The sequence below is a fragment of the Notamacropus eugenii genome, chromosome 1, assembly GCF_028372415.1.
Source record: "Notamacropus eugenii isolate mMacEug1 chromosome 1, mMacEug1.pri_v2, whole genome shotgun sequence".
Taxonomy (NCBI): domain Eukaryota; kingdom Metazoa; phylum Chordata; class Mammalia; order Diprotodontia; family Macropodidae; genus Notamacropus; species Notamacropus eugenii.
The window spans coordinates 229,720,747-229,748,191 of record NC_092872.1 but is presented as its reverse complement, the minus strand read 5'-3'; the positions used below and the strand labels follow the sequence as shown (position 1 = coordinate 229,748,191).

Here is a 27,445-nt window from a genome sequence, read left to right as displayed (position 1 = left end):
GGAAGGAAGGAAGGAAGGAAGGAAGGAAGGAAGGAGGAATTAGGGAAAGGAAGGGGAGAAGGAAAAAGGAGGGAGGGAGAAAGAAAAGGCAGATATTAGAGAAAAGAAGAAAGCTGCACTAAACAATCATTTTTGGAAGTAAGCAATGTTCAAGGTCAGATGTCTCCTTCCCCTCCACAGTGAGTAATGAATTTTTCCAAAGAACTTAGAACAGAAAAACCAGAGTCCTCCTGAGAGGTTGGGAGCCTTCACCATGTGCTTGGGCAGCCTAGTTCTTACCTGGGGGCAATCTTTGATATAGTGGCCCTTGTTGAAGCAGAGGTGGCAAAGGTAATTGGGGGGTGGCCTCTTGCTGGGCTTGCGGGCCTCCGAGGAGAGAGACAAGTCAGAGAAATGCTCGGTGAGGGAGCTGAGCCCATCCACGATGTTGTTGAGAGAGCCATAGGGAGACGCACTCTTGTACAGGCTGCTGCTGAGGGCCTGAGGGGAGAGAATTTTAGAGGTTCATAGAATTTAGTGTCAGAAGGGATCTGAGAGACCATCTAATCTAATCTACTCATTTTACAGATAAGGAAACTCAGGCCCAGAGAAGGGAAAGAGCTGTGGCCAAGGTCCCACTGTCAATAAGTATCAAAGCCAGAAGATGAGATGTGGAAGGCTGGAAAGGGCAGCCTGGCTTGGGACTCCATCCTCTCCTTTTCACACTAGCCTCAATGCTTTAAATGCTGGCTGTGAGACAAAAGACCTAGAGGAGAACTCAGATGATGCTCCCCACAAACACTTCATTGTTATTACAGCCCTGATTTTATTTGTTCCCAGGTCAAACCTGTCACTAGACCCACTGATCCCTACTCCTGCTTCCTGTGAGCCCCTCCATGTCCAGCTGAGTTAAGGGCCCCCTTCACCCAAGTGACTCCTATCTGAGCCACTGTGAGTGATTAGTCAGTATTAATACAACTAGGGCAAAGACCAGTAAAGACAGCCAGGGCCCACCACTTGACTGCCTCCTCCCAGAGCCCTCAGTATGGGTGAACACAGCCTCTGTCCAAATCCCTAGCAAGGCAGTGGCTCCTGGTCTGTCTGGATGAGGGAAACCAGACATCTCCCTTGGGCAGAACTTCAGAGACAGTGCAGCATGGCCCCCTAGCCTGATGTATACATAGGCTATTTATAGGCATCACCAGCTCGGGGCTTTGTTAGACAAGAATTTGACAGGCAGCAGTGGGATGGGCAAGACCATGAGGAGGTGGAGGCCATAGCTCAGTGATGATCTGCTTTGGAGAATGATTACCATCCTCATTTAACCCAGGAGAGAATGAGTCCTGAAAGAGGTGGTATCCCTCAGAGTGGGAATTGGGGGTAAGAGAAGGCCAAGGCAGAAATAGACCTCAGACATTCCTAGTTCCCAGGCCCAGTTGGGTCACTAATTAATTCTATGTGATGGGCATATGGAGGATGGGGCACCACAGTCTCTGACCCTAGAAATGTTCTCAGGTCAAGGCTTAACACCCCATTCTGCCTGCAGTCATGAAGAAGGTGGTAATGATCTCTTAACCCATAAGGAGGCTTTGAAAGCAATGGAAAGGGGACTTTTTCCTGGATTCCTTGGCTAAGAACCTCATCTCCAGGTCACTTTATTGTGTGTCATCCCCACCCCAGAACTGTACTCCTAAAGCAGCTGTTCATTCTATCAAACTATAGTACCAAGGGCCTGTGATGGAAAACGGGAATCTCTGAGCTGCTGAATCATGCCTTCAAAGGAGTCCTTGAGGGGATAAGGGAACAAATGCTATCACACAACCCTCCCTTCCATGATTTGGGATTCAATATTAGTCACCTCCAAAGAAATCCAGGCAGCTGGCACCTGCCAAGTTTATTTTTTCCTTTTCATTTTACCCAAAACTTTTGACGTCTTTGGAAAACAACAGAAAGCAAAGATCAGACTAAGAACCAAAACAGCCGGGTTCTACTTCTGTTGCTAAATGACTGTGTGACCTTGGGTAAAGACCTGCCTTCTGTTGGCCTCAGTTTTTCCCATTCATGAAATGGAAATAATAGTCTCTGCCCTGCTGACCTCACCTCAGGGTATTAATCAGATGATTAAATGACATAATAGATTTAAAAGTACTTTGCAAATGATAAAGCAATGTAAGTTACCCTGTAAATGACCTGCTAAGACTCTAAGACTTTAAGCTCCTCGAAGATTGAGCTCTGGTTCTGATACCAAGGCGTTCCAAACAAGAACCTGAGAGCTCCCAAATTATGCCATAAACCTCCACGGCAGGTCAATGCAATTTCAGGAATAATAGCAACTCGTCTCCTCAACTTTTTAAAAATAGAGATTTATGAGATTCTACAGGAATCAGTCATATTGTGGCAGCAAAATATTGGTGGATAAGGAAACTTACTAATTAAATCCAACAAAGCTCTCCCCACTCTGGCGGCCATGTTCAGCAAACCACTGCTATGGCCACCCACAACCACATCTCCTATGGCTCTGCGAGCATTCTGTCTTCTTCCATAACACTCCCTGCAACCACATTTGCATTTAGGTAGGATTTTCCTAGTCTTGAAGGAGGATTTGGGGGAACTAATTCAACTCCCTGAAGTGTTAGGTCCAAATATTTCATTTCTCCTCCCCCACCCCTCCACCAGCTCCAATTCCCCAAACTTCTGCTCTGACCATTAAGGCACACTGCCATTTTCCTGACTCCCTTTGACCTCTTTGCAAAGCCTTCCTTAAAAGGATGGTGACCTTAGGGGTGGGACAGCAATGTTTCCTCTCTCAAAGCTATCCAGAGGTTGCTCAGCTCCTAGAGTATGTGGGGACAAGGATGGGGGAAGGGGGATGGGGAGGAAGAGAATAGATCTGAAGAATGTCTTAGAGATCAAGGTGAATGGGTGCAAGCTTGCACTTGGACAATTCTCCCATCATGGTTTCTCACAGACTCCCCAGATTCCCTATGTGGGGAAGGGGCACCTCTGGCTGTTGGACCTCTTGGGGAAAAAAAAAACAACCCACAATCAAAACTAATATCTTTGGCAACACTCCCCCTAAAATACAGCTTTTCGACCTATCACAAAAGCCTGAGGAAAGGAGGAAGAACCATGGAAGACACAGGCCAAAAAAAAAAAATACACTGGAAAATTAGAAGAAAGCTGATTCATTCTATCCCTCTGGCTGTTGTTCTCAAAGAAAAAGGGCTCTCTCTAGAAGACCCAACAGTTCCCTCTGTCCCTGATGCCTTTGGCATCCTGTCGCTTTCTTTCTTCTCCCCCTATCCCTCATCCCTCACCCTCTCCCTCTCCCCCTCTCTCTCTTTCCTCCTTCAGGCTCTCACCCATTAAACAGGAGACCCACCACAAAAATGCCTCCTAAAACTGATTTGGACCCAAGCCACTACAAAGGAATCTTGGAGCAGGGGAGATGGGGGAGGGGTGAGGGGGAGAAGGAAAAGGAATCCTCTCTCTCACTCAGCCTCCTCCAAAAGTGATGGGACTGAGATTTCAAAACCAGTCTGATTTTTCCTCCAGTTAAAAAAACAAAAAGAGAACAAAATGACAAACTTGGCCCAAACTCACAGACATCTATCTCCCCATCCCTGAACTCCAATGGCAACTACAACTTCTACCATGTTTAGAATTAATGTTAGTGACTTACCTAGTATTGTTCATTATCTTTTTCTGAACTACCTTACCAACTAGCTCTTAAAGGACAGGAGTTGTATAGGCCTCCCATTTCCTCAAGAAGCTTGTTCCTTTTGACCATTATATCTCATTCTTTTCATTTCACTTTCTCCCTATCCACTGACCCCTTCTCTATCTCTAATCATGTCCACCTTGGTATCTGTCACTTCACCAACCAAAGGACTAAACAGTTGCCAAACCTCAAAGCCAGATCATCCACTTCTAAGATGCCTTCTCTACTCTTGCTCAAATTCTGTAGGAAGTCTATTGAGTTCACCTCATGGGCAGCTAGGTGGCACAGAGGATAGAGTGCCAAGTCTGGAATCAGGAAGACCCAAGTCCAAATCCAGCCCCAGAAACTTACTAGCTGTGTGATGCTGGACAAGTCACTTAACCCTATTTGCCTCAGTTTCCCCATGTGTAAAATGAGCAGAAGAAGGAAATGGCAAACCAATATCTTTCCCAAGAAAACCCCAGATGGGGTCACAAAGAGTTGTAAAAAACTGACCAACAACAAATTCATTTTATCTGATCTTCATTGGATCTTTACTGTATCCACTGTGAGCTCTCTCTTCTCCCCTACTCTACATCTCAAAACTCTGTGACACCATCTTCTTTGTTTTAGTTTCTGAGAAAGATGTAACCTCTCTCCATGCCAAGGCCTCTAGTTACACTCTGGATCTCCTGGCCTTCCATTTCCTCAAGAAACTTGTTCCTTTTGAACATTCTATCTCATTCTTTTATTTTTACTTCCTCCCTATCTACAGGCCCTTTCTCTATCTCCAAACATGTTCAGGTCCTTCTCTCTTTTTCAAAAACTTTCACTTCACATTGTCATCCCTTCAAGCTATTCACCTATATCTTTAATCTTTCATAGCCAAACTCTTAGAAAAAGTAATTTTCCTCATTGACCTCATTTATATGCCAATTCTCAATCTTGCTCCATCTGCTTTAAATCCCACCTATTGAAATGGCTCCTCAAAAGTTAGCAAACAATCCAAAGGTCTTTTCTGGGTCCTTCTCCTACTTGACCTTTCTGTAGCTTCAAAGTATCAACTACCACCCTCCTCCTGGATATTATTTTCTCTTTTTGTTGGCATGGCTCTGCTCTCTCCAGGTTCTCCCCCTACCTGTATAATTACATCTCTGGATTATCATTTACCTCCTGTCTCTTTGCTGGATTATCATTTACCTCCTGTCTCTTTATCATGGATGTTCTCCAAGGCTCTGCCTTTTTACATTCTCATGAACTCTCATAGATTCACTTATTATCTCTATGCATACAAATCTCAAATCTATCTATCTATCTATCTATCTATCCCTCGTATATTTCCTGGACTCTGATCCCATTTCTCCAATCACCTGGCAGATATCTCTATCTAGATACTGTGTCAGCATCTCTAACTTGTCTAACCTCTAAACCCTTTACTATCCTGGACTTCCCTACTTCTGTTAAAGGCACATCAAGCCTTTTAGTTACTCTGATTTGCAACATCTGAGTCGTCTTAGATGCTTACCTCTTCTCCCCCACCATATATATGACCTTTTACCAAATCCTGCCAATTCCATCTCAACACCTGTCAAACCAGGTCTCTCCTCTTCACTACCACCATCATCATAGTTCAGATACTCGTTATGTCTATTATAATAGCCTCCTAATGGGTAGGCTCTACTCCTGCTTCTAGCTTCTCCACTCTAATCCATCAAAATAATCTTCCTAGGACTCCTGGTTCTTTCTTTGCTCTTTCTATCCCATACTACCACTCCTTGAAGCATATCAACTCAACTGGAGCTGAATGCCTCTCTTACCTTCCAGGATACAATCAGAGAGACTAGGAATGGGCTGGAAACAGAAAGCTCCAGGGAGATCTCCGGGTAACATATAGCCCATCCCCTTTGCACCACCATATCCTCTAGGAGGAGAAGGTGTAGAGATGAAGGAAATCATAGGATCACATATTTCAAGTAAGAAGAGACCATAAAATCCATCCAAGTCTCACCCCCTCATTTTTACATGTCTCAAAGGAAGCTACCACTAGAAGACACCGTGAGAAATCATCTCTTCCATCCCTCTGTCCCAGGGAGAGGAAGATCTAGTTTGCAAAGGTTTCATAAAGAATTCAGCTGCTAGGAATCTCAAGAAAAATATGACATGATAACAATAATAGAAATGAAAGCAACACAAAATCAGCATCTGAAGTCATATTAAATGCAATAAACCATATTGATCCCAGAAGACTGAGGATGAAAACACTTTTCTCCCCCAAGAAGGGAGGTAGAAAACTGAGTGTACAGTGTTGTATACCCTGTCCTATGAAATTAGTTTTGTTTTTCTTTTATTTTGTTACAAGGGAAGGTTACTATAGGGAAGTAATATTGGCAATAATTGTGATATATAAAAAAAGGGATCTGCAAAAAATTCTAAAATAAAGACAGAATCCACGTAGCTCCACCTCTCCCCTGACCATCCAGAGGGCCTGAAGTTGCAGATGCCAAGTAAGATTTCCTAGTAATTACATGTGGTTCCCCTGTAGATAAACTCTCTAGACCCTGGAATTGAGGCCTAGGCTTTTTGTGTCCTCATAAAAAATCACTGGAGACATTCTCTTTCCAGTATCCACTCAGAGGAGATAAGAGCCTCAGAAGGTAATGAAGAATGGGAATGTGTGTTAGAAACAAACAGTGACCTACAAAGACAGAGATGACCAAAACAGAACAGCAGAAAAAGCAGGCAGAGGCAGAGAAAGAAACAGAGACACAAGTCAGATAGAAACAAAGATAGGCCGAGACACGGAGACAGAGAAGTAAAGAAAGGAGATGTGAACAGAGAATACAGAGACTGGGGCAGCAGGTAGGAAAAGAAGAGACAAATAAAAGCAGGCAGGCAGGTAGGTACAGTGGTAATTAGCAGATATGTAGGGGTCAGACAGAGACAGACAGGAAAGAAAGGCAGAGGCAGAAACGAGGAAGCAGAGACAGGAAGAGACAGAGACGGAGGAGAAGGGTAGAAACAAGTTAACTCCTTCCAGAGAAGGGCTTCCTAGCTCTTGTCCTCAGCCCTGGTTGGGGTGGGTGGGCAGTTTAGGGGAGTGTCTTTTCAACAACTACCCTCTTTTCTAGAGGGCTGTCCTCACCTGAGACCTCTGTGGGGGACAAGGGGCACTGCAAATTTCTCTCCCCCCACAGAGTCTTATTTCCGCCTCCAGAAGTCAGGAGGGCCCTACCTAGAGGCAATCATTACAGAGTCAAGCACTCACAGTGCTCCCCTGACAGCCTATCTTTCTGAAAGGGAAGGAGGTAAGGCTGAGGAGAGAGGGCTGAAGACAGAGTGTGGATCAGTGAATCTGAGCCCACCTGGAGTTCTCTGTGTTAGGGGACACAAGGCTCAGGAGTGATCAGGCAACTAAGGAGCACATAGTTCTGCAGGAACCCTTGTGCTCCAATTTCCACAGTCTCAGTCAGATTCAGATAAAGATTGTGTTTCCTGTAGGGAAACAAATCCAAAATGGACCTGTGGTTTGAAAATGCTGGGTTGGGTTTTAAAGGAAAAGGGTGGACCCTTTGACAGACTGTCTGGAAGGAAGGAAGAAAGAAAGAAAGAAGAGAGAGAAAGGAAGGGAGGGAGGAAGGGAGGGAGGAAGGAAGGAAAGAAGGAAGGAAGGAAGGAAGGAAGGAAGGAAGGAAGGAAGGAAGGAAGGAAGGAAGGAAGGACGGAAGGAAGGAAGGAGGGAAGGAGGGAAGGAAGGAAGGAAGGAGTCATTGACACCAGCCAACCTGGAGATGTCTAGCTCCTCAGGCCAAAGGCCAAGTGTCTATTTGGAGCAGAGGGGCCTGGCCCAGAGACTTTGCCTACTCCACCACACAAGAAAAGCTGCATAGAAGCTCTCTTTAAGACTGCCTGGCTTTCCCACAGAGAACGGCTGATGATCTCACCCCAGGCATGGATGCCTAGGGAAAAAAGCAAGGGAGAAACAGGGAAGGGGAATGGAGGAGGCAGGCAGAAACCAGGGGATAAGGACAAGGCAGAGGGAAAATGCCAGAAGCAGCTGTTTCATCCCAGTGTCCCCTTCCCTCCTCCAGCACCTGCCCTGTTTACCACACAAGGTGGCACTCATTGGCACCTACTAACTTGTCTTTTTACTGAGCTGTTTTCTAATGGTCTGTCTGGTCTCCCTACCTCTGTAGGGCAGGGGCAGGGGCTACCTTCTTTCTATATTCCCACTGAGTGAATGAAAAACAGAAAATAAGGACTGAACTAAGGCTATATTCCCAAACCACAAGACTGAAACCTGTACTATATGAAATAGGGTTTTTCATCTCAATTGATTTAAACTCCTCTCTGCCCATCACAGGGCTACATGCTGCAAGGATGGGGAACCTGTGACCTTGAGGCCACATGTGGTCCTCTAGGTCCTCAAGTGTGGCCCTTGAATCCGCAAAGGGCCACACTTGAGGACCTAGGGGCCTCGTGTCTCAAGACCACAGGGCCCCTACCCCTGACAGCTAGAGGGAAACAAGAGAGGAATAAAAGATAGTGTATCTGCCCACAGGTAGCCTATGGTCTTAAGTTCTGTGATTTTATTGACACAGGGAAATCTTGGTAAGAAAAACTACCTCTATGAAAGCTCAGCCTCTCTGCAGGCCATCATCTTAGCGAGTTGTCTGGGGTGTGGAGATATTAAATGGCTTGCATAGGGTTGCACAGCCAGCATGTGTTAAAGGTAGGTCTTGAGCCCCAAGTCTTCCTGGCTAGGAGGCCAGCTCCCTATCTACTATACCCAGTGCCTCTCTTGCCATCTTCCTGGGGAGAATCAACCAACCATAGAAAATTGGAGAAAACAATCAGATGGGCAGCCCAGAGAAAAGGAATCTGTCTTATTGACTGCATGAGCATCTTAATGGGAAAAAAATGTTAGGATTACCACTCCCCTCACTTTCCTCCTGGCCAAGGAAGGCCCTTCCCAGTCCTGGCTGGATCATGAGTGAGTAAGTCAGGAGTGCAAAGCTGGTGGTACCTCTCTCCAGGGAAGTGGTCCTGTTTGGAGAACTCTTCACACAGAAAAGCAAACAGAAAATTAGAGGCCTTTCCCAGCATTCCCATTAGGCCTAGAGTTTTCAAGGGGCCTCAGTTCCTTTCTTGATTATCATTAGGGCCTTACCCTCTTCCTAAAGCCTGGGACTCCTTGGCAAGACAAAAATGTGTGGGACAGTAAACAAAACTTAGGTTTAGGAGTCATAAAACCTGAGGTTTAATCCCACTAGCTCACTATGGGACCATGAGCAAAATCATATAATCTTATGGGCCTCAGTTTCCACATCTGTTAAATAGGGATAATAACTCTGCCTTGTCTATTTCACAGAGTCTTGTAGGACTAAGTTAGGTAATGTATGGGGGCAACTAGATGGTGCAGTGGATAGTGTACCAAGACTGGAGTTAGGAAGACTCATTTTCATGAGTTCAAATCTGGCCTCATACCCTTACTAGCTGTGTGACTCTGAGCAAGTCACTTAAGCCTGTTTGCCTCAGTTCCCTCATCTGTAAAATGATCTGAAGGAGAAAATGGCAACCGACTCCAGTATCTCTGCCAAGAAAACCCCAAATGGAGTCATGAAGAGTCAGGCACAACTGAAATGACTGAACAACAAAATATGTACGTAAAGGTGGAATGCAAAATCAAATTTTCATAGATGTAAAGGATCATGATCATTATTAAATTCTTCTCTTGATCTGCTGTTTCTCTTCCTTTCAAAGCCTTTAACAAGCAGCCCAAGGCTCTCTGGCAGCCCCCTGGTTTCTTCCCACTGTCCCACTCATCTCCTAGTCCAGCTCTCCACCCTCCTGCCTGACTCAGAAAGACCACGAGGTGTGGTCTGTCCTTTGAGCCCAGCATCCAGCCAAGTCTCGCTTAACTCATGAGATCAGGCAAGGTCACTGCCTCAGCCAACAAAGCTCGCAAAGCCAACACACTTCATGTTGCATTCTCCTCCTCAACTTTCCCAAGGGCAGCTTGGGAGGGCTTTGTTCATACTTACCGAGTTTCCCTGTCTGGGTCAGTACATCTGAGTTTCTCAGGACCCCAAGTGTTTAAACCAAAAGTGATTTCAGGAAGCAGCCACTCCTGCTCCAACAACCATACTCATTCCTGCCTGAAGACCAGTCAAAAGTCCATGTGCCCCTTTCATAGGTCATGTAATCTATCCCTGAGACTACCAAAGATTCCCGACCCATTATCAGCACTCTATGGTCCTGCTAGGTAGTCCTACTTTCCCTTAATTCGAGAACAGAAGCAAACCAACCAGTCTCATGGAATCACACAAACTCAGAATTGGAAATGACCTTAGTGACCATCGAGCACAACTCATACCTAAAAAGAATTCCCACTATGAAAAGAATCCCCCCTATAACATATCTATAAGTAGACAGCCAGTCTCTTGTTGAAGACATCTAGTGAAGGAGCACTTGCTGCCTCCCAAGGAAGCCCATTTCTCTTCTGGACAGCTCTAGTTGTTAACTTTTTCTTGACATCAAGTCTAAATTTGTCTTCTTTGCACCTTCTACCTACTTGTTTCTGGCTCTGCTCTCTGGGACCAAGCAGAACAACTTTATCCCTTTCCCAAAGGACACTCCTTCACATACTTAATCACAATGGCATAGCCCCCTTGGGTCTCTTCTCTAGGCTAAACTTTCTCATTTCCTTCAAACAATCCTCTAATGTTAGGGATTCAAGGCCTTTTATCAGCCTGGTTGCTCTCCTCTGAACACCTGCCAGATTATCAACATTCTTCCTAAATGTGATATCCAGAACTGAACATAGTACTCCACTTGTGGTCTTACCAGGGCAGCATGCAGAGGGACTCGCACCTCCTCATTCTTCGAAGCTAAGTCTTCCGCATGGTCCAAGATGATACCAACTTTTTGTCTGCTAACTCAGAGAAAGCTTGCAGTCCACTAAAATCCTCAGATTCCTTTTATTGAAAGCGCTGCCTCCATAACTTCCTTCATTTTATATTTGAGGAGCTAAGAGGTTTTTGAGTCCAAGTATGAGATTTTACACTTACCCCTCCTGAACCTGACCTTATCTGATGTAGCCCAAGGCTCTAGCCTTGCAAGTCTTTCAGTCCTTTCAGATCCACCAACCCAATGCTACTTTCCAGCAGCCTCATGACAGACGTTAGGTTTATAGGCACATTCACTGTTCACAGTTCCAGAGGAAGCTGGTCTGGATAGCTGCTAGATCAAGGGAAGTGACATCAAAGTTTCACTTTTCTTTGCTCTGAGCAGCCTCCATCTGGAATCTGGTATTCAGTTCTGGGGACTACATTTTAGGAAAGACACTGACAAAGTAGAGTCCAGAGAAGAGGACGATGATGGGACTGGAAAATGAGAAGAACCTAAAGAAAGGAAAACCAGGGTGAAAGAGTGGACATCACTGTCTTCAACTATCTAAAGGAGACAAGAAAATAGACATGCTCTGGGTAGTTCTAGAGCACAGAACTAGGACGAAGCAATGTGATAGTGGAAAGAGTTCTGGACAGAGAAATAGCAGTTGTGGTTGAGTCATTTCACTTGTGTCCAACTCTCCATGATACTGGAGTGGTGGGCCATTTCCTTCTTCAGCTCATTTTACAGATGAGGAAACTGAGGCAAACAGGGTTAAGTGATTGCCCAGGATCTTATGGCTAGGAAGTGTCTGAGGCCAGATTTAAATTCAGGTCCTCCTGACTCCAAGGCCAGTGCTCTATCTACTATGCCATGTAGCTACCCAGAAACAGCAGGCATGGATTCAAATCTTGTCTTTGCTACTTACTACCTGGTGACCTTACACAGATCACAAATTCTCTGGGCCTCAGTTTCCTCATCTGTAAAATGAGGGGAGTGAACTAGATCAGTGATATCAAACTCAAATAGAAATAAATCTTTGTGGGCCACATTTTCACTTAGAAAACTGCATATTAACATTATCTATGTTGTATCATGTTTACTTATTTTGTTTAACATGTCCCAATTACGTTTTAATCTAGTTTGGGCTTTAGTTCATTAGTTTGACACCTCTGAACTAGATGACCTCTACTTATCTCTTCAAACTCTAAATCTATGATCCTAAGTAAGCAGGAGGCAGATTGGAGGTTAACATATGGAAGAACTTTGTGATGAATAGTTCTACCCAACACTGGAATGGGTCAAGCTGCCTTGTGAAAGAAGACAGTCATCATGACTGGAAGTGCTCAGGCAGAGATTGACTGGCTATCTGACAGGCAGGCAGGCTGGAGAGGGGTTCATGAATGTAGTGGACTGAGGCTGGACTTGAGAATATCAAATGATACACATCTGAAAATCTGGGTGCAAAGTTAGAATGAGGTGGAAACCAAAATATATATATGTATGTATATATACATAAAACTACTCATTAAAAAAACCATAGTGAGAGAAATCCTGCATTTTCTCTTCCTCCTTTCCTCTTTCCTTCCTCTCTCTCTCTCTCTCTCTCTCTCTCTCTCTCTCTCTCTCTCTCACACACACACACACACACACACACAATACATAGCCTTGTTTTCTTCCACCTTCTGCATCATCACACATATGCTCCTGATGAAAGCAGGAAGGGAAGTACAGCTGCCCCTGGCACTGGACCTGAATATTGACAGTCTGGACACTGCACAGACCCCCTGAGAATCAAACACCAAACTGTCTAAGACAGGACAGGAGAAGAAGCCTAGCAAAGAGGGGCTAATGGACACATCAGTACACCACAGGGCTTTGATGGGGGTTCTGAGGGAATGAAGATTAGAAGAGGAAAAGCTAGATCTCTGGGAGGGAAGGCTAATGGCCGACATGTGGCCAAGTCTCCTTCCCCCATCTCGAAGCTCTATCTTTGCAGCCTTGCCCTGCTGTAAATTTAAATTCCAAGCAAAACTTGGCAGAGTAGTCTTCTCTCCAGCTGCTTTATACGGCAACCCTTCCCTGGGCACCCAGCGGGGTCTCCCTTCTTTTATGGGCCTCTAAAGCCTGCCGAATCCCTCCCTCCCATTTAGGAAATACCTTGGCCATGAAGTCTGTCAAGTGAGGGAAAGCGTCCTACCTTTTCTAAGTTGAGAGTGTCAACAGCTACAGAGATCCTCCAGTAGGATGAGGACTGAGAAAGTGGGATCAGAGGCCTGTGGGGGCTGCATGTGCAGCAATTAATGGCCATGCTGACATCAATTCAGGGGAATGACTATGCTGTGGACCAAAGACCTTCACTCTAGCCACTAGAGTCCTCTCATTTCCTGTTCCACACAGATCCAAGTCACCTCCCTCTGCCTTCTCCTGAGTGCAGAAGCTAGGGTGCAAACGGGCATAACACACACACACACACACACACACACACACACACACACACACACACACACACACACACACACACACACACACACACACCCTGACCTGTACTCCACTCAGAACCCTTCACTTTTCCTCACTGTCACGTTGCTGTTGCAACCTCCTGTGCTGAGATTCCCCAGGAATAATGATCTTTCTGTGCCCCCCACCTCCCCACTCTCCTCCTCTCCCCTACCCTATCCTCCAGCCCCAAGTCCCAAACCCAGCTCCATCCACTGCATTTTGCCATTGTCGTCCCAGTAATCTGCAGGCTGCTCTGAGCTACGACTGCTCCTGGCAGAGGGGGCTGGCTTGGTCCTGGCCAGCTTTGGTGGTCAGTATTCAAGTCACATCCTCAGGCCCTGCTATGATGACTTGCCAGTCTTCACACATAATAGCAGGTCTCCATGAGCTGCTTCTGTTCTCTCTAGAGTCCCCTCCACCCAAGAACCTCTCTGGTCCACACACGCTTGTCTCTTCTCCAACAGCCCATTAGTGCCTAGCTGTTTTTGTCAGCTATAGGTATCTCTCTCTCTCTCTCTCTCTCTCTCTTCCTTTCCCTGTCTCTCTCTCTCTCTCTCTCTCTCTCTCTCTCTCTCTCTCTCTCTCTCTCTCTCTCTCTCTCTCTCTCTCTCTCTCTCTCTCTCTCCCCCCCCATCTCCCAGCTGCTATTTTAGAGTTGCCCTAGGTCACTCTCCGGGCCCTGAGCTGAGCACTGTGTCTGTCACTGGCACAGCTTGGACTCGGAGTGAATTTTAGGGATGAGATGAGGGAAGTAGGTGAGGAAGGCCTATAACAACAGGAACTTCACCTGTGGCCACCTCAGAAACCATAGACCACAGGCAAAAACATAAACAAACAAAAACAACTCAGGTGCTTTGAAAAAGCTGTTAAAGAGTTGATATCTTATATTTCTGAAGTCGGTTCCCCCCCCACAATACTACCTCAGTATAAGAGCTTTACATTCCAGTGGGGTGAAAGTGAGGCCCAAAGTAGGAGAGTCGGGTCAGGAAGACCTGAATTCAAATCCACCCTTAGATGCTTACTAGCTGTGTAGCGCAGCAGACACAACCTCTGTTTGCCTCATTTTCCTCAGTGGTAAAATGGAGATAAATAACAGTACCTACCATGCAGGGTGTTTATGAGAATCGAATGGAATAATATTTGTACAGTGATTAGCGCAGCGCCTGGCACATGGTAGGTCCTATCTATGTAAATGCTTATTCCATTCCCTCTCATCTAATGAGACAAGGCAAGATCCTGAAAGAGGGGGTAAAACTAGGTGACTTCTAAGACTCCTCTCAGCTCTAAATCTATGATCCTATGATTCTAGGAACCCAGGTCCCTTGATTCTAACACAAGATGCCTTTCGATAAACTGCCTGTACTCCAGCCATCACTAGAAAGTCTTACAAACACAGGTCCTACAAGCCACCAACTTCAAATCACTAAGATACCAATTACTTCCCTAAATTTCCAAAATTCCAGACAGGAACACTGGTTCTCCCTCCAAGGCTTTTTCAGTCAATGAAAGGCAGAGAAGGCACACGTCAAGGGAACACTGACCATAGGAAATCAATTAATGTGAAGTCATCCCTTGCCCTCTTGTCAAAGACAAGGTTCATTACTAAACCAATCCTCCCAAGGCTCTGGTCAACTGGGGCAAATTTCTAAAGTCCAGGTGGGCCCCCCTCCCCCAATGGTAAGATATAAAGAGACAAGCTACAACAAAAGGAGAACCTCACTAATAAATAACATACACACACAGGCCCTCCCCCCCCCCCCACACACACCTTTCCTACACACTGTGACCCTCCTGGAGTACTGATGTGGAAGTGACATGATCTTACCTCACCTCCCCCGGAAAGGCCAAAAGGTAAATGGTGAAGACAGTGAGGATAAAGAAAAGGAAGAGAACAGCCAATAGGATAGTCTTAGAGAGAGGAAGAGAAAGGGGCTAAAGGCTTTAATGGGATTCAATTCCCAGAGAAGCTTGGAAAGTTTAAGAAGACTCCTCTCTAGTCCCTTTGCTACAAACCGCAGCAATACATAGATACATATGTATACATACACACACACATATGTGCATATATCCAGCCTGTTTGCTTTCTTTTCTCCCCATGGAGAGAACGGATTCCGTTCCCAGAGAAGTCTAGAAAGTTCAAGAAGACTCCTCTCTAGCCCCTTTGCTACAAACCACAATAATACATATATACATATGTATACATACATACACACATATGTGCATATATCCAGCCTGTTTGCTTTCTTTTCTCCCCAAAACTACCCCCCCCCCAACAAGGGAGGAAACACTGAATTGCCTTTGTAACCAAATCCACTGAACCGGTGGACTTTGCCACCCAGTTTGGAGCCCAGGTTTCTAGAAAAGGTCCAAGGGAAGCTGGAACACCTCTCTCTTTTCATCTCCTCACTCTCCTCAGCCCAGCTCCCACTCTCTCTTGCCCTCCTTCCCCCCAAAACACAAAACACCCTGGGGCTGCCTTCCTGGTGACTTTTTTCCAGACTGGGGGGAGGGTAAGTGGTCTGCAGGGTCACCTTCTAGCCCTCAAAAACCACTTCCTATGTGGTCCCAGGCGACCCACCGAGGTGGGAGCGGCAGGGAGTGGGGGAGGAGCTGGTGGATGTAAATGGAGTGCATACGAAGGACGGTCCCCAGGCCAGAAAGCAGAAGGGGGAAACCCTCCTTCGGCTGTCAGTTTTTCCCAAGATTGCAGACCCTCTGAAGGGATTATAAAATGTGAAGCTGGGAGGAACCTTCCATTTAATCTAGTTCAATCCACTCATTTTACAAAGACAGAAACTGAGGCCATTCACGTGAAGGAACTCGCCCAAGTCACCGAGCTTGGAAGCAGTAAAGCGGGTTTCGAACCCGAGACTCCTGCGCTCTTTACAGTAGCAAAGGCTTTTCTATGAAATGATTCGGGGCTCATCCTGGAGCCACAAGCATGTCAAGCCAGGGAAGAGAAAAGAGACTTTGGGCAACTCCCAGCAGCTCAGCAGAATGAAGAGATTCCGGGCTTGCCCCAGGCCCTCCCAGCGCGCAGGGATGGAGACAGGTTTTGGCATAGCATGGATGCTGGGGGGGATCCCCTCCCGGCCCTCTTGTCTCTCCTGGGGGCAGGAGAGGTGGGGGGTGGGGAATCCAGAGCCTCCCGTGGGTCACGGATCCCAGACTCCGCCTGTCAGGAGGCACTGCAGGGCAGCCAGGGTTCCTCCCAGGCTCCCCACCCCCTTGCTCCGCGGGCCGGACATCCCGGGCCAGAAAGGGCCCTTCAGGGGATGGGGGTGGGGGGAACAGGGAGTGGGGAGGCCGTCCGGGCCTGCGCTTGGCGCGGAATGGGGGGGATGTCTCCTGCCTGACGAGGAACGACAGCCACCTCCGGGGGTAGGGGGTGGGGGGCTCCCGCGACGGGATGGGAGATTCCAGAGCGCCCTCGGGGGCTACCCTTGGCAGAGTTGGGGGGGAAAGTGTTGCAAAGTTGGAAGAGAAGAAAATGTTGCCAAGTGGGAAGCGAGCCGGGCCAGGCTGGGCGCGGGAGGAGGAGGAGGAGGAGGAGGGCTGGCCCGGCCGGCGGCGGGCTGGGGCGCGCACCCACCTCTCCGCGCTGCAGCTGGAGGAAGCCGCTGAGATAGCTGGAGCTGAGGGGCGAGCCCAGCTGCTCGGGGCTGCCCTTGCCGTAGCCCAGCTCGGGGTGGGAGGCTCCGGCCGGCTCCGGCCGGAAGGCATCGAAGGCGCTCGCCTGGTGCGTGTCCTGCAGGGACAGGTAGACCCAGTTGAGGAGCTGGGCCGGCTGGTAGACCGAGGCGGCGCTGGTGTCGATGGCTGACAGCAGGCTCATCTTGCTGGCCCCCCTACGCCTCGGCAGCCGCCGCCGTCCGCTCCTGCCCGCGGGCCCCCTCCACCGCTCCTCCCCGGGCCCGCTGCCCCGCTGCGCTCTGGTGAGGGGCGGGGAGGGGGGGCCCGATCCCGCGCCTAGCCCTCCAGGCCCCCCAGCGCCGCCGCTCGCCCTCGGCTCGGTCCAGCAGCCCCGCCGCTGCCGCCTCTCTGCAGCCCAGCCAGCCCCGGCTAGGCGGCCGCGGAGCCCGAATGGGGGAAGAAGTTCCCCAGGAAACTTTTCTCCCCGCCCCCTTCCCTTCTCTCCGCCCCGGCGGCCGATCCGCTATCTGTCTTACTTCTGACCCCTCAGACAGCCTGGAGCGGGGCTGCCCTGGGGACGAGGCGGAGTCTCCACGAGCCCCCTCCCGACCCCCGCCCCGAACTTTCTCCGATCCCGATTGGTCAGCTCTTTGACCGGGGTTGACAAGAGGGAGGGGGAGTGGGCTGGGGGAGTCGCGGGGGAGGGACCTGTTATCTGCATATGCATCAAGCACAGGGCCAATCAAAGGCCGGCCTCTCCCCCTCGGTCAGTGTGTGTTCCCTTAGGATGCGGACGCTGTCCTGGAAAGATCTCAATTTGAATCATACGGATTCTTTTCTTTTCTTCCTTCCCTCTGTCTTTCCCTCCCTCGCCTCCCCTTCTTTCCTTCCTTTCATTTTTTCCCTTCCTTCCTTCCTTCCTTCCTTTCTTTCTTTCTCTTTCTTTTTTCTTCCTTTCTTTTCATTCTTCCTTCCTTTTTTCTTTCTTTCTCTTTCTTCCTTTTTTCCTCCCTTCCTTCTTTCCTTCCTTTCATTTTTTCCCTTTCTTTCTTTCTTTTTCTTTCTTTCTTTCTTTCTTTCTTTCTTTCTTTCTTCCTTCCTTCCTTCTTTTCTTTCTTCCTTCCTTCCTTCTTTTCTTTCTTTCCTTCTTTCTTTCTCTTTCTTTTTTCTTCCTTTATTTTCATTCTTCCTTCCTTTTTTCTTCCTTCCTTCCTTCCTTTTTTCTTTCTTTCTTTCTTTCTCTTTCTTCCTTTTTTCCTCCTTTCCTTCTTTCCTTCCTTCCTTCCTTTCCTCCCGTATGTTGGTCTCCCTCCATTTCTCTTTTCCCTCTTCCTTTCTATCTCTCCCTTTCTGTCTCTCTTTTCCTCCCTCTCCCTCCATCCTCTCCCCTTCCCCTCATTTTTTTTACCCTCTCACATTTTTCCTTCTTCAACTTAGTATCACTTATGGGTCTTTTTTCTTCCTAATTTCTTCCATCTGGAAATTCAGTATGGATACATACTTTTCTAAAGGAAACTTTGGAAAGTTCAGAAGATTTTGAGGGGAGTTTCAGCTCCATAATCATCTAGTGATCAGATCCCTATTTCTTCTCCCTTCTTCTCTTCCTCCTTCCCTCTTTTCTCCCTCTTTTTTCTTTCTCCTTTCTTTTTGTCTTCATAATTCATTTCTTTCCATCTTTTCATTTTTCTTTTCTTCCCTTTTTTCTTTCTGTTCTTCCCTATTCTTTTTTCCTTGGATTGACTTTCCCTCTTTATCAATACCCTTCCCTTCCTCTTTCATCTTCTGCTCTGCTCTTTAATTCTCCTTTCTCTTTTTCCTCCATTTTCCTTCTCCCCTTTCTTCTAACTTCTGTTTATCGTATCTCTTTCCTTCGCTCCTTTTTCCTCCATACTAAGTCTTGGCTCAAGATTTTGAAGGTTCCCCCCCTTGGCCAAAAGCCCAAACCTCAGAGTCAGATTCCTTATGCCCAGGCCCTAGCACCTTTTGCCCAAAAATAATGGATGTTGGATAGAACTGAAGGAAGTCTGGGAAAAAAGGTCACCTATTTCCCTAGAGTGGCTGGAGCTTCTCTGTTTCCATGGTTCCAATGACCACCTGTCTCTAGGTGACTTGGTTGGGCAAAATGATCTCTAAAATCTCTTATAGCTTTAAATCTGTGATCCTACAAACCTATGAACTCTCCAAAGTCCAGCTTCTGCCCTGACTTCTCCCCTTCACTCTTGTTCTGTTTGCTGTTCTGCTTCCATGCCTACTTAAAGGTCATTGTCCCCACCCTCTTGAATTCTGTGGCCTCTGCCCCTTCCTAGCTATGTGACTTATAACCTTCAAAACCCACCTCTTGGAAGAAGCCTTCCCTCACCCATCCACCCTGCCTACCTGAGCTCTTCTCCACTCTCTTTCCCTGAGGTATTTCATTTGTCCTGTGTTAATCTGAGTCTTTGTCTTTTGTTGTACAGCTGTTTACAGGGTCTATTTTCTCTCTCCAGTTGGACTTCCCTAAAGGAAGGAATCATTTCTTTTCTCACTTTGTTAACTCTACTTTGCCCAAAACATACACACATAACACAATCCTACATGCAACTTGTGATTCTGTACCTAGTAGTACAGAATCCATAAACATTATTGCCTGACAGTCCTGCCTAGAGGTAAAGGAGTGTCCACTAGCTGACCTTTCCAGGCTTCACCCTCTTTCATTTACCATATGGGTCATGTGACTGCGTAATCAGATAGATGGGAGAGGTCTGGCTAAATCTTTGATACACTCAAAAAGGGGAGAAGCCACCTACAAGCCCTAGTGAACACTGCATAACCTTGATCATCATTAGGCATTAAGTACAGCACTGAGGGGACCATGTTTCCAATGGAATTTAAATGTTATTAATCAAGCACTCATCATATACTCACTCAGTTTTGTCCTAGATACAGAAGAAATAGAAGATGTTTACCCTCAAGAAGCTTTCTGTCTGAGGAGATGAATAACATGAAACAGAATAATGACAGTATGCCACCAATCCATCAATTGTCTAGCCAGCAAGTATTTTTTGATTGCATATTTTGCATGCACATGGTCATGGTTTGCTTAAGAGAGTTAATATAGAAAAATTAATATTGTATTAAGAGGAAGAAGACCTAGATTTTTATTTCATTTTTAATTATATCTTTTATTTTCATAAAACCTTAATTTCCAATTATGCTTCTCTTTGTCTTATCACCAAATCATCACTTATAATGAAGCTTTTAAAAACATTGAACAATAAAAACTGTTCAGTAAAACAAGAAGACAGATCAAACTTGTCTGATGGCATATGCAGTATTTACACCCTTTGTCCCCTGTCTCTGCAAGGAGCGGGCAGAGCTACATTTTCTCAACTTTTCCTTGGGGCCAGTTATAATTACATAGCATTCAGTTTCAGGATTTCATTATTTTTCTCCATTTAGATGATTATCATTATTGCATACATTGTTTTCCTGCTTCTGTTTACTTTACTCTACGTCAGTTGACATAAGTCTTCCTTCCTTCCCAAGTCTATGGATTCCTCATATTCATCCTGCCTTATTCCTTAGAATACATTTATCACAATTTGTATGACCCATCCTATGATGCTTTCGCTGGCATCTGTTTTGATTCCAATTCTTTGGTACCATAAGAAAAGATACTTTGAACATTTTGGTGAGCATAGGGTCTTTCTTTCTGCCTTCTACCTCCTTAAAGTAGATGTCTACCAGTGGGATCTCAAGAGATCTGGCTTCTAGTCTGCAAAAGGAAGGATTGGATTGCATGATCTTTAAAGTCCCATCTCCTGACTATGCCGTGTAATCGCTCTATGATCATGGGCACCTTACCAAGTTTCTTCCTCATCTGAAAAATGCAATGCTAACAAGCCTACCTCAAGGGCATCAAATTAGATCATGGATGTGAAACTCTCATTCCAAACTTGTACTTCCCTGAAATAGCCTCGAGGGTTCCAGAGTCATCTCCATGTCACCAAAATGAGACATCAGAGCAAGTCTTTAGTGGAAGCGAGCAAATACAAAGTTTTATTGTTAGGCCAAATTAGAAGATCTTTGCCCTGCCCTTGATGATTTTACTTAGAGGCAAAACTTAAATATATGCCTGAACCAAATGGAAGGAAATTGTTCAACTATACACAACTATAGATAATAAATAAAAGATAGAGAGCAGGATAACCAAACACAAGATATGGAAGTCTGATGAAAGTGAATCTGGGGAGGTGATATAGTCTTGGTACCCAGAGAACTAGAAGAGAAATATGTGAAGGCCCCAAACCAACTACTACCTGAAATCATCCAACTCCTAAGAGAGAACCAAAGAATGAAACTCAAGTACCTCCAGCTCATCAGACCCTAGGGCAAGGGCAAGGGTATAAGTGGAAGAAGCATTGTATTGAAGGTTAGATGATGTGGGTTCTGGTCCCAGCTGAAAGGAATCTCAGAAAGGTCTTGTAGTTCAAGCCTTTGCTTCGATGGGTGAGGAAGTTGAACCCCAGGTTGGCAATCTGCAAGCCACTGAAACTTCCTAATCCTCGGATTCCAAGAGGTCTGCTACAGCTGATCAAAGAAACATCAGCTCACTCTCCACACTACCCAAGCCTTACCCTCCTCACAAGCCATAGGCAGGTCTGAGGGTGTCTTTCCTTTTATGGAATTGTTCCCCAGCTTTTCACATTCATCATATGTAAATTCCTTCCCCTCCTTTCAATTTCACATCCACTTTCGTTTAGAGAGAGAAAGAGAGAGAGAGAGAATGAGCCAAACATTTTATTTATAGCTTCTCCAGCACTGTGTGGCTATCACAGAGGTGCTGCAATATCTTATGAGGTTCTCTAGAAGCTACAAGGTCACCTAGTTAGGCTTACTTACATGGGAGCCTGACTTCCTGGTGAGGACTGGGATGTGGACAGGGCCAGACAAAGGGATATTGCTCACATGCATATGATAATTTTTCCCCTGTCTTGTAAGTGATGAAACAGACCCAGAGAAATGAAGTCACTTGTCAGTCATCATATAAGTCAACCTGCCATAATTCAAACTCAAGTCGAGGGCTCTTCCAACTAAATGACATTATCAGCATCAATTAATCACCTACTGTGTTCCGGGCACTATAATAATCACATAACTTTCTGTTTCCACTCGTCCCTATTCTTCCCGGGTTATACTAAAATCAAGGTAGTTTTCATGATATAGATCACTGGACCCAAAGTTCAAAGACCTGGGTTATAAGAAAAGAAAAACTGAAGGTTTTAGTGGACTGCAAGCTCAATTATAAAAAAAAAAAGTAACACTATTTTAAGTTGTATTCATAAAAGTATATTTTCCAGAGTGAAGGAGGTAAGAGACTCACTATACTTTGCCCTGTTCAGAACAAACCAGAGGGGTTATGTTCATTTGTGTATACCACATGTTAGAAAGGAATTGAAATGTATGAATAGGAGAGTTACTGGGGTGGTAAGAGGAGTGAAAATGATGCCACTAGAGCATTAGTTAAAGAAACTGAGGATATTTAGGCTGAAAAGAGAAGATATGGGGGAAGGAGAGATACAATAGCTACCTTTGAGTATTTGAAAGGATTTTATGGGACGACGGTGTAATTTTGTTCTTGGGCAGATTGCCAACCTGGGGTTCAACTTCCTCACCCATCAAAGCAAAGGCTTGAACTACAAGACCTTTCTGAGATCCCTTTCAGCTCTCTTATTTGATGATCCCCTTCCAGAGTGAGCTGAAAACTTGCTAACAATTAGAGCTATCTAAATAACCTGCCTCAAGAGGGTAGAGTTCTAAACAACTGGAGATCTGCTGTGTGTGGAAGGCTGACTGCCTGTGGGGGATATTCTAGAGGGAATCTCCACTTCAATACAAGTAATTCTAGATGCTCTCTTGTACCCCTGTTGATTCTGAAATTAGATAATTTTGATGACTCAGTTATATTGCTAAATAGCCAAAGACAAATCATGAAATTCAAGAACACTGGAGTTGGAAGATCATCTTGACCTCATTGTACAGCAGAGGAAACTGAGGTCTTGAGAGGTGAGAAGAGTTGATGGTAAAGATGGACCTAGAACTAATCTTAGTCTCAGTCGTAGTCCCAGGGCCCTTTCAGTGGGGATCTAGGAATACAAGAGGAAGTGAAAACTCAGTTTCCACCTTCATAGAACCTACAGTCTAATTGGAGAATAATAAGAATTTACATTTCTATAATGCTGAAGGTTTGCAAAGTGCTTTAAAAATAGCTCCTTATTTGATCTTTAAAACAACCCTTTTGAGGTGGATGCTAGTATTATTCCCATTTTACAGCTAAGAAAACAGAGAGCAGTTAACTTGCCCACCATCACTAGTTATTAAGTATCTTAAGCAGCCTTTGAACCCTGATCTGGATTCTAAGCTCAGTACTCCATCGTAATAGAGAAGGGGGGGAGGGGGCAGGAGGGAGAGAGGCAGCTGGGTGGTTCAGTGGATTGGCCTAGAGTCAGGAAGACCCAAATTTGAATCTGCCCTCACACTTACTAGCTGTGTGATTCTGAACAAGTTGTTTCACACTGTCTGCCTCAATTTCCTTATCTGTTAAATGAGCTAGAGAAGAAAATGGCAAACCACTCCAACATCTCTTCTTCCAAAAATACTTCCAGTGTGGTCACAAAAAATCAGACACAACTGAAAAGACTGAACAACAGCCTGGTGTAGTGGAAAGAGACTTAGAGCCAGAGGACATCTTGGTTCTTCTGCTTACTACCTGTGTGACCTTGAGCAAATCCCTTTCCTTCCCTCAGCCTCAGTTTCCTTATCTGTAAAATGAGGGGGTTAGACTAAACAATCTCTAAAACCCCTTTTAGTTCTAAATTAAATGGTCCTCTGCCATGCTGCATTAATGAATTTTATGCCTTGAATTCCTAATCTGCCAATAATCCATGTCTGACTACATACAGTGACATAGAATCATCGATTTAGAGTGGATGGGACCTTAGGGGCCATCTAGCCCATGCTTTTCACTTTACAGGTGAGGAAACTGAGGCCCAGGGAAGATACATCATCTCCCAAGGTCAGGCAGGTAGTAGAGCTTTCTCCTGGGTGTGACAACATAGACAAGAAAACACTTTGCTGAGTACAGAACCTGTAGGTAGGATTTTTAAGTCATGGAGTAAGGAACTTGGCTTTGATTGTAAGATTTATCTTTGTGTGATGTCCTTATTGTGAACAGTGAGATCTCTTTCCTAATGCTCCATGAGGCAGCAACAGACAAGGAAAGAGATATGAGGTGACTGCAAAGTGGTGATGATGTGAGTCTAAGCTAGAATGGCAGAATGTGAGAGAACAGAATGAAAAGGATGGCCCTGACCCTCTCTCATCCAGACTTTGAAAGACTTGCATATGTCTGAGGCTTTTCTCTGTAGCTTAGAAAATGATGTCAAACCAGTGGTATTTTCCCCCTTTTTCCAAGTCTCTACTATTGATAAGGCAGAGAAAAACAGGTCTCTTGATAACATTTAGCCTGATAGTACTTCCTGATGGTTTCCAGGGAGCAGCTTCATTCCTGGATGGAGGTCTGTGTGCCTCTGATTACTAGTTTTCTTCCTTGGGTCCCTCAGAACTGGCACCAGGGGCTGTGCCTTTGGCCACAGAGAGTAGGAGGCAAAGACAGAGGCAGCTTAATAAGGCCAGTCTTCTTGTGTTCTGTCTTTTCTCCCCCCTGGTACACTCTAATCCAACAGGGAAACTAATCTGAACACTGGGTGGGAAATTCTACTTTCTTAGGAAAAATTCATGTCCCCCATATCCTAGTCCTCCCTATATTCCCCCTCTCTCTCCAGGAGAGAAAAAGTTTCAAAATTCTAACTGTCTTAGATAAAAGAAGGGAAAATGCTCTCCTCTGGTACCAATCTGAGAAATGTGTGGCCCAGACCCAAAGCTCATATGCACTGAGTTCAATGGGAAAGTGTGACCTCCTAAAATCTCATCCTTTTGACCTGGTGCAGTAGAAAGAGCACTAGTTCTGAGGTCAGTAGGCCTGGATTCAAGTTCAGTCTTCAACATTTCCTACCTGTTTGAACTTAGGCCTACTTGGGCCTCAGTTTCCTTCTGTAAAATGAGGGGGTTGGTCAATAGAGTCTCTGAAGTTCCTTCCAATGCTAGACCTATGGTTCTACTCTCCCCAAAACTCCCTCTGGGACCTTTGGAATATAACTCATACATATATTTTCACTAATAAAGGTAAAATGATCACAACTTCCAGTCAGGTATTCAAGGTAACAATGCATACCAGGCACAGGACAGCCTTTATTTCATTCCATAGAAAATGCAAGGAAGACTTATATTTTAGTCCCTTTTGTCCTTTAGAAAGACTGATTTTTAAAATATATTTTTTATTTCATTAAATATTTTCCCATTATACATGAAAAAAGTAACAATTATTTTTTAAAATGTTAAGTTCAAAATTCTTTCCCTCCTTCCCATCCCTCCCCCTTCCTTAAGAAGGCAAGCAATTTGATATCAATTATCATGCAGTCATTCAAACCATATTTCCATATTATTTTGTGAAATCAGAACTATTTTCCTTTCTCTTTTCAATTAATCCCATCTTTACCCCAAGGACCTATGTAGGCTTCCAGTCATACAGTACCACCCTTAAAGTGCTAATGCCCCCACTCAAACATCAGGAGAAAGAAAAGGAATTAGAGATTACTAGAGAGACAATCCCCCAGAGTAATGATGAGTTTTACCTTCTCCTCAGGGATCTATAAGACTGAACCATCCTTACAGTCCTACCCTAAAGGTTTGGAAATCCTACAGAAATAAAACAGAGCTGGAGCTACCATGGAAGCAATTCTTCCCCAGTGTTCTGGTATAAGTCTCATCTTTACCCCCAAGGATCTATACAGGCCTCCAACTTCATAGTCCTAGTCTAACGACTTGGATGACCCTTGAAAGAAATGAATTTGAGGTTGCTGTAGAAGCAAACTTCCACGCCATCAGATTATCAGATTACACTTTCAAATAAATAATCTGGGACTAGTAGCAGAGGGCAGACTGTTTTTTTGCTCCTCTTTGTTACGACTTAATCTCTTCCTGCTCCTTCAACTTTGATACCATGTACTCAATCCCCTTGACTCCAAGAAGCTGGAGAAACTATGAACTAAGAACTCTCTGTCTCTTTGTCTCTGCCTCTCTCTCTGTCTCTCTGTCTCTGTCTCTGTCTCTGTCTCTCTCCCCCTCCCTCTCTCTCCCCCCCCCCCCCCCGCCCCCACCCCCCCACACACAGTAGCTAGAATACTGAGCTTAAAATCAAGAAGACCTTGGTTCAAAGTCTGCTTAACACACACTTAATGCCTTCAGGATGGTGGGCAAGTCCTTACCAGCTCTCATGCTTATTTTCCTCATTGGTAAAATGGGAATAAATAATAATAGCACCCACCTCACAGGATTGCTTTGAAGACCAAATGAGGTAATACATTTAAAAGCACTTTGCAGACCTTAGGCTTTATATAAATGTAGACTACTGATGCTTTATTACTCCCTGACTAGACAACTAGGTGGTGCAGTGGATGGAGCACCAGTGCAGGAGTCAGGAGGACCTGAATTCAAATCTCACCTCAGATACTTGACACTCACCAGCTGTGTGACCTTGGACAAGTCACTTAATCCCAGTTGCCTCATCCTGGGTCATCTCCAGTCATCCTGATGAATCTGGTCACTGGATTCAGATGGCTCTGGAGGAGAAGTAAGGCTGGTGACCTGAACAGCCCTCCCTCACTCAAAAACAAAGTCAAGTGCAAGCCATACCCTGACTAGACTATAGGTTCTGTGAAGGTAGAAACTGAGTTTTCACTTTTTCATGCATTCCTCACACAGTTTAACCCACAGATTAGCATCTAATAGGTGTTGATGAAGAATTGAACAGAAAAACATTTGAAGCCCTAAGGAGCCAAGGGCACTATTACAAGTTTCTCAGTTTAGAATAAAGACCTCAGCACACGAAGATATGGGACTTTAGGCCTGAGTGGGGGAAGCGAGGGATATTTTCTTAGCCCTTTCAGTACATTCAAATGCTATTACTTTTTAATTTTATTCAATGAGCATCTATTAAGTGCCTACTATGTGCCAGGCATTGTGGTAGGGCTTGGTTACACTGTACTTGGAGGCCAGGTTACGCTCTACTCGGAGGGACTAATGTGTTGGAAGATGCATAAATACCAAAGGTATGTGTACAATGATTTCAGAGGGGAAGCCTTGGGGGTGTCTGGTAGGCAGGTGGTGACTGAGTAGAGCCTTCATTTCTTGTACGGGGGAGTTTTGAGGAGGCCGATCTGGATGGAACATAGAGTATGTGAGTGGTAGTAATGGGACGCTGGCTTATACAGGTGAGTTGGAAATAGTCTGTGGAGGGTTTCAGGTAGGGCCTTATAGTTTGTCCTAGAACTATAGGGAGCCAAGGCAGTTTCTTAAACAGGAAAGTGACATGGTCAGACTTTTGCTTCAGGAATATCAATTTGACATCTGTGTAGAAGATGGCTTTCAGAGGGAAGAGGCTGCTGGTATTTATGTTGATGGTCCACTCAACTTCCAGGATTCCAAGAAAAGGTTAATGATTTACTAGTTAATATTGAGCTTTGGTCATTTTTCTCCTCCTTGTCTGTTCTCCCAGTTCTTCAATGACAACTTCCTGTGCCCGTCTCTTTTCCTGGGAACAACGACAGGAAGAATGGTTTAAAAAAATCATTCCTGGCACAGGTA

General features: G+C 45.3%; 1 protein-coding gene across 2 annotated transcripts in view; it reads right to left on the bottom strand.

Annotated features, from left to right (window-relative positions):
• ZCCHC24 (zinc finger CCHC-type containing 24) overlaps positions 1 to 17,259 on the bottom strand; it is a 142,152-nt gene extending 124,893 nt beyond the window's left edge. Inside the window, exons 1-2 of one of the 2 annotated variants that reach the window (XM_072628037.1) lie at positions 16,662 to 17,259; positions 280 to 480 (exon numbers count right to left, since the gene is read on the bottom strand). In XM_072628037.1, coding sequence (XP_072484138.1) covers positions 280 to 480; positions 16,662 to 16,904 — 444 coding nt within the window. In that variant the 5' untranslated portion in view covers positions 16,905 to 17,259. The remainder of the gene's footprint in view (positions 1 to 279; positions 481 to 16,661) is intronic. The other variant, XM_072628036.1, reaches the window with a different exon arrangement.
• Positions 17,260 to 27,445: the final 10,186 nt, after the last annotated feature.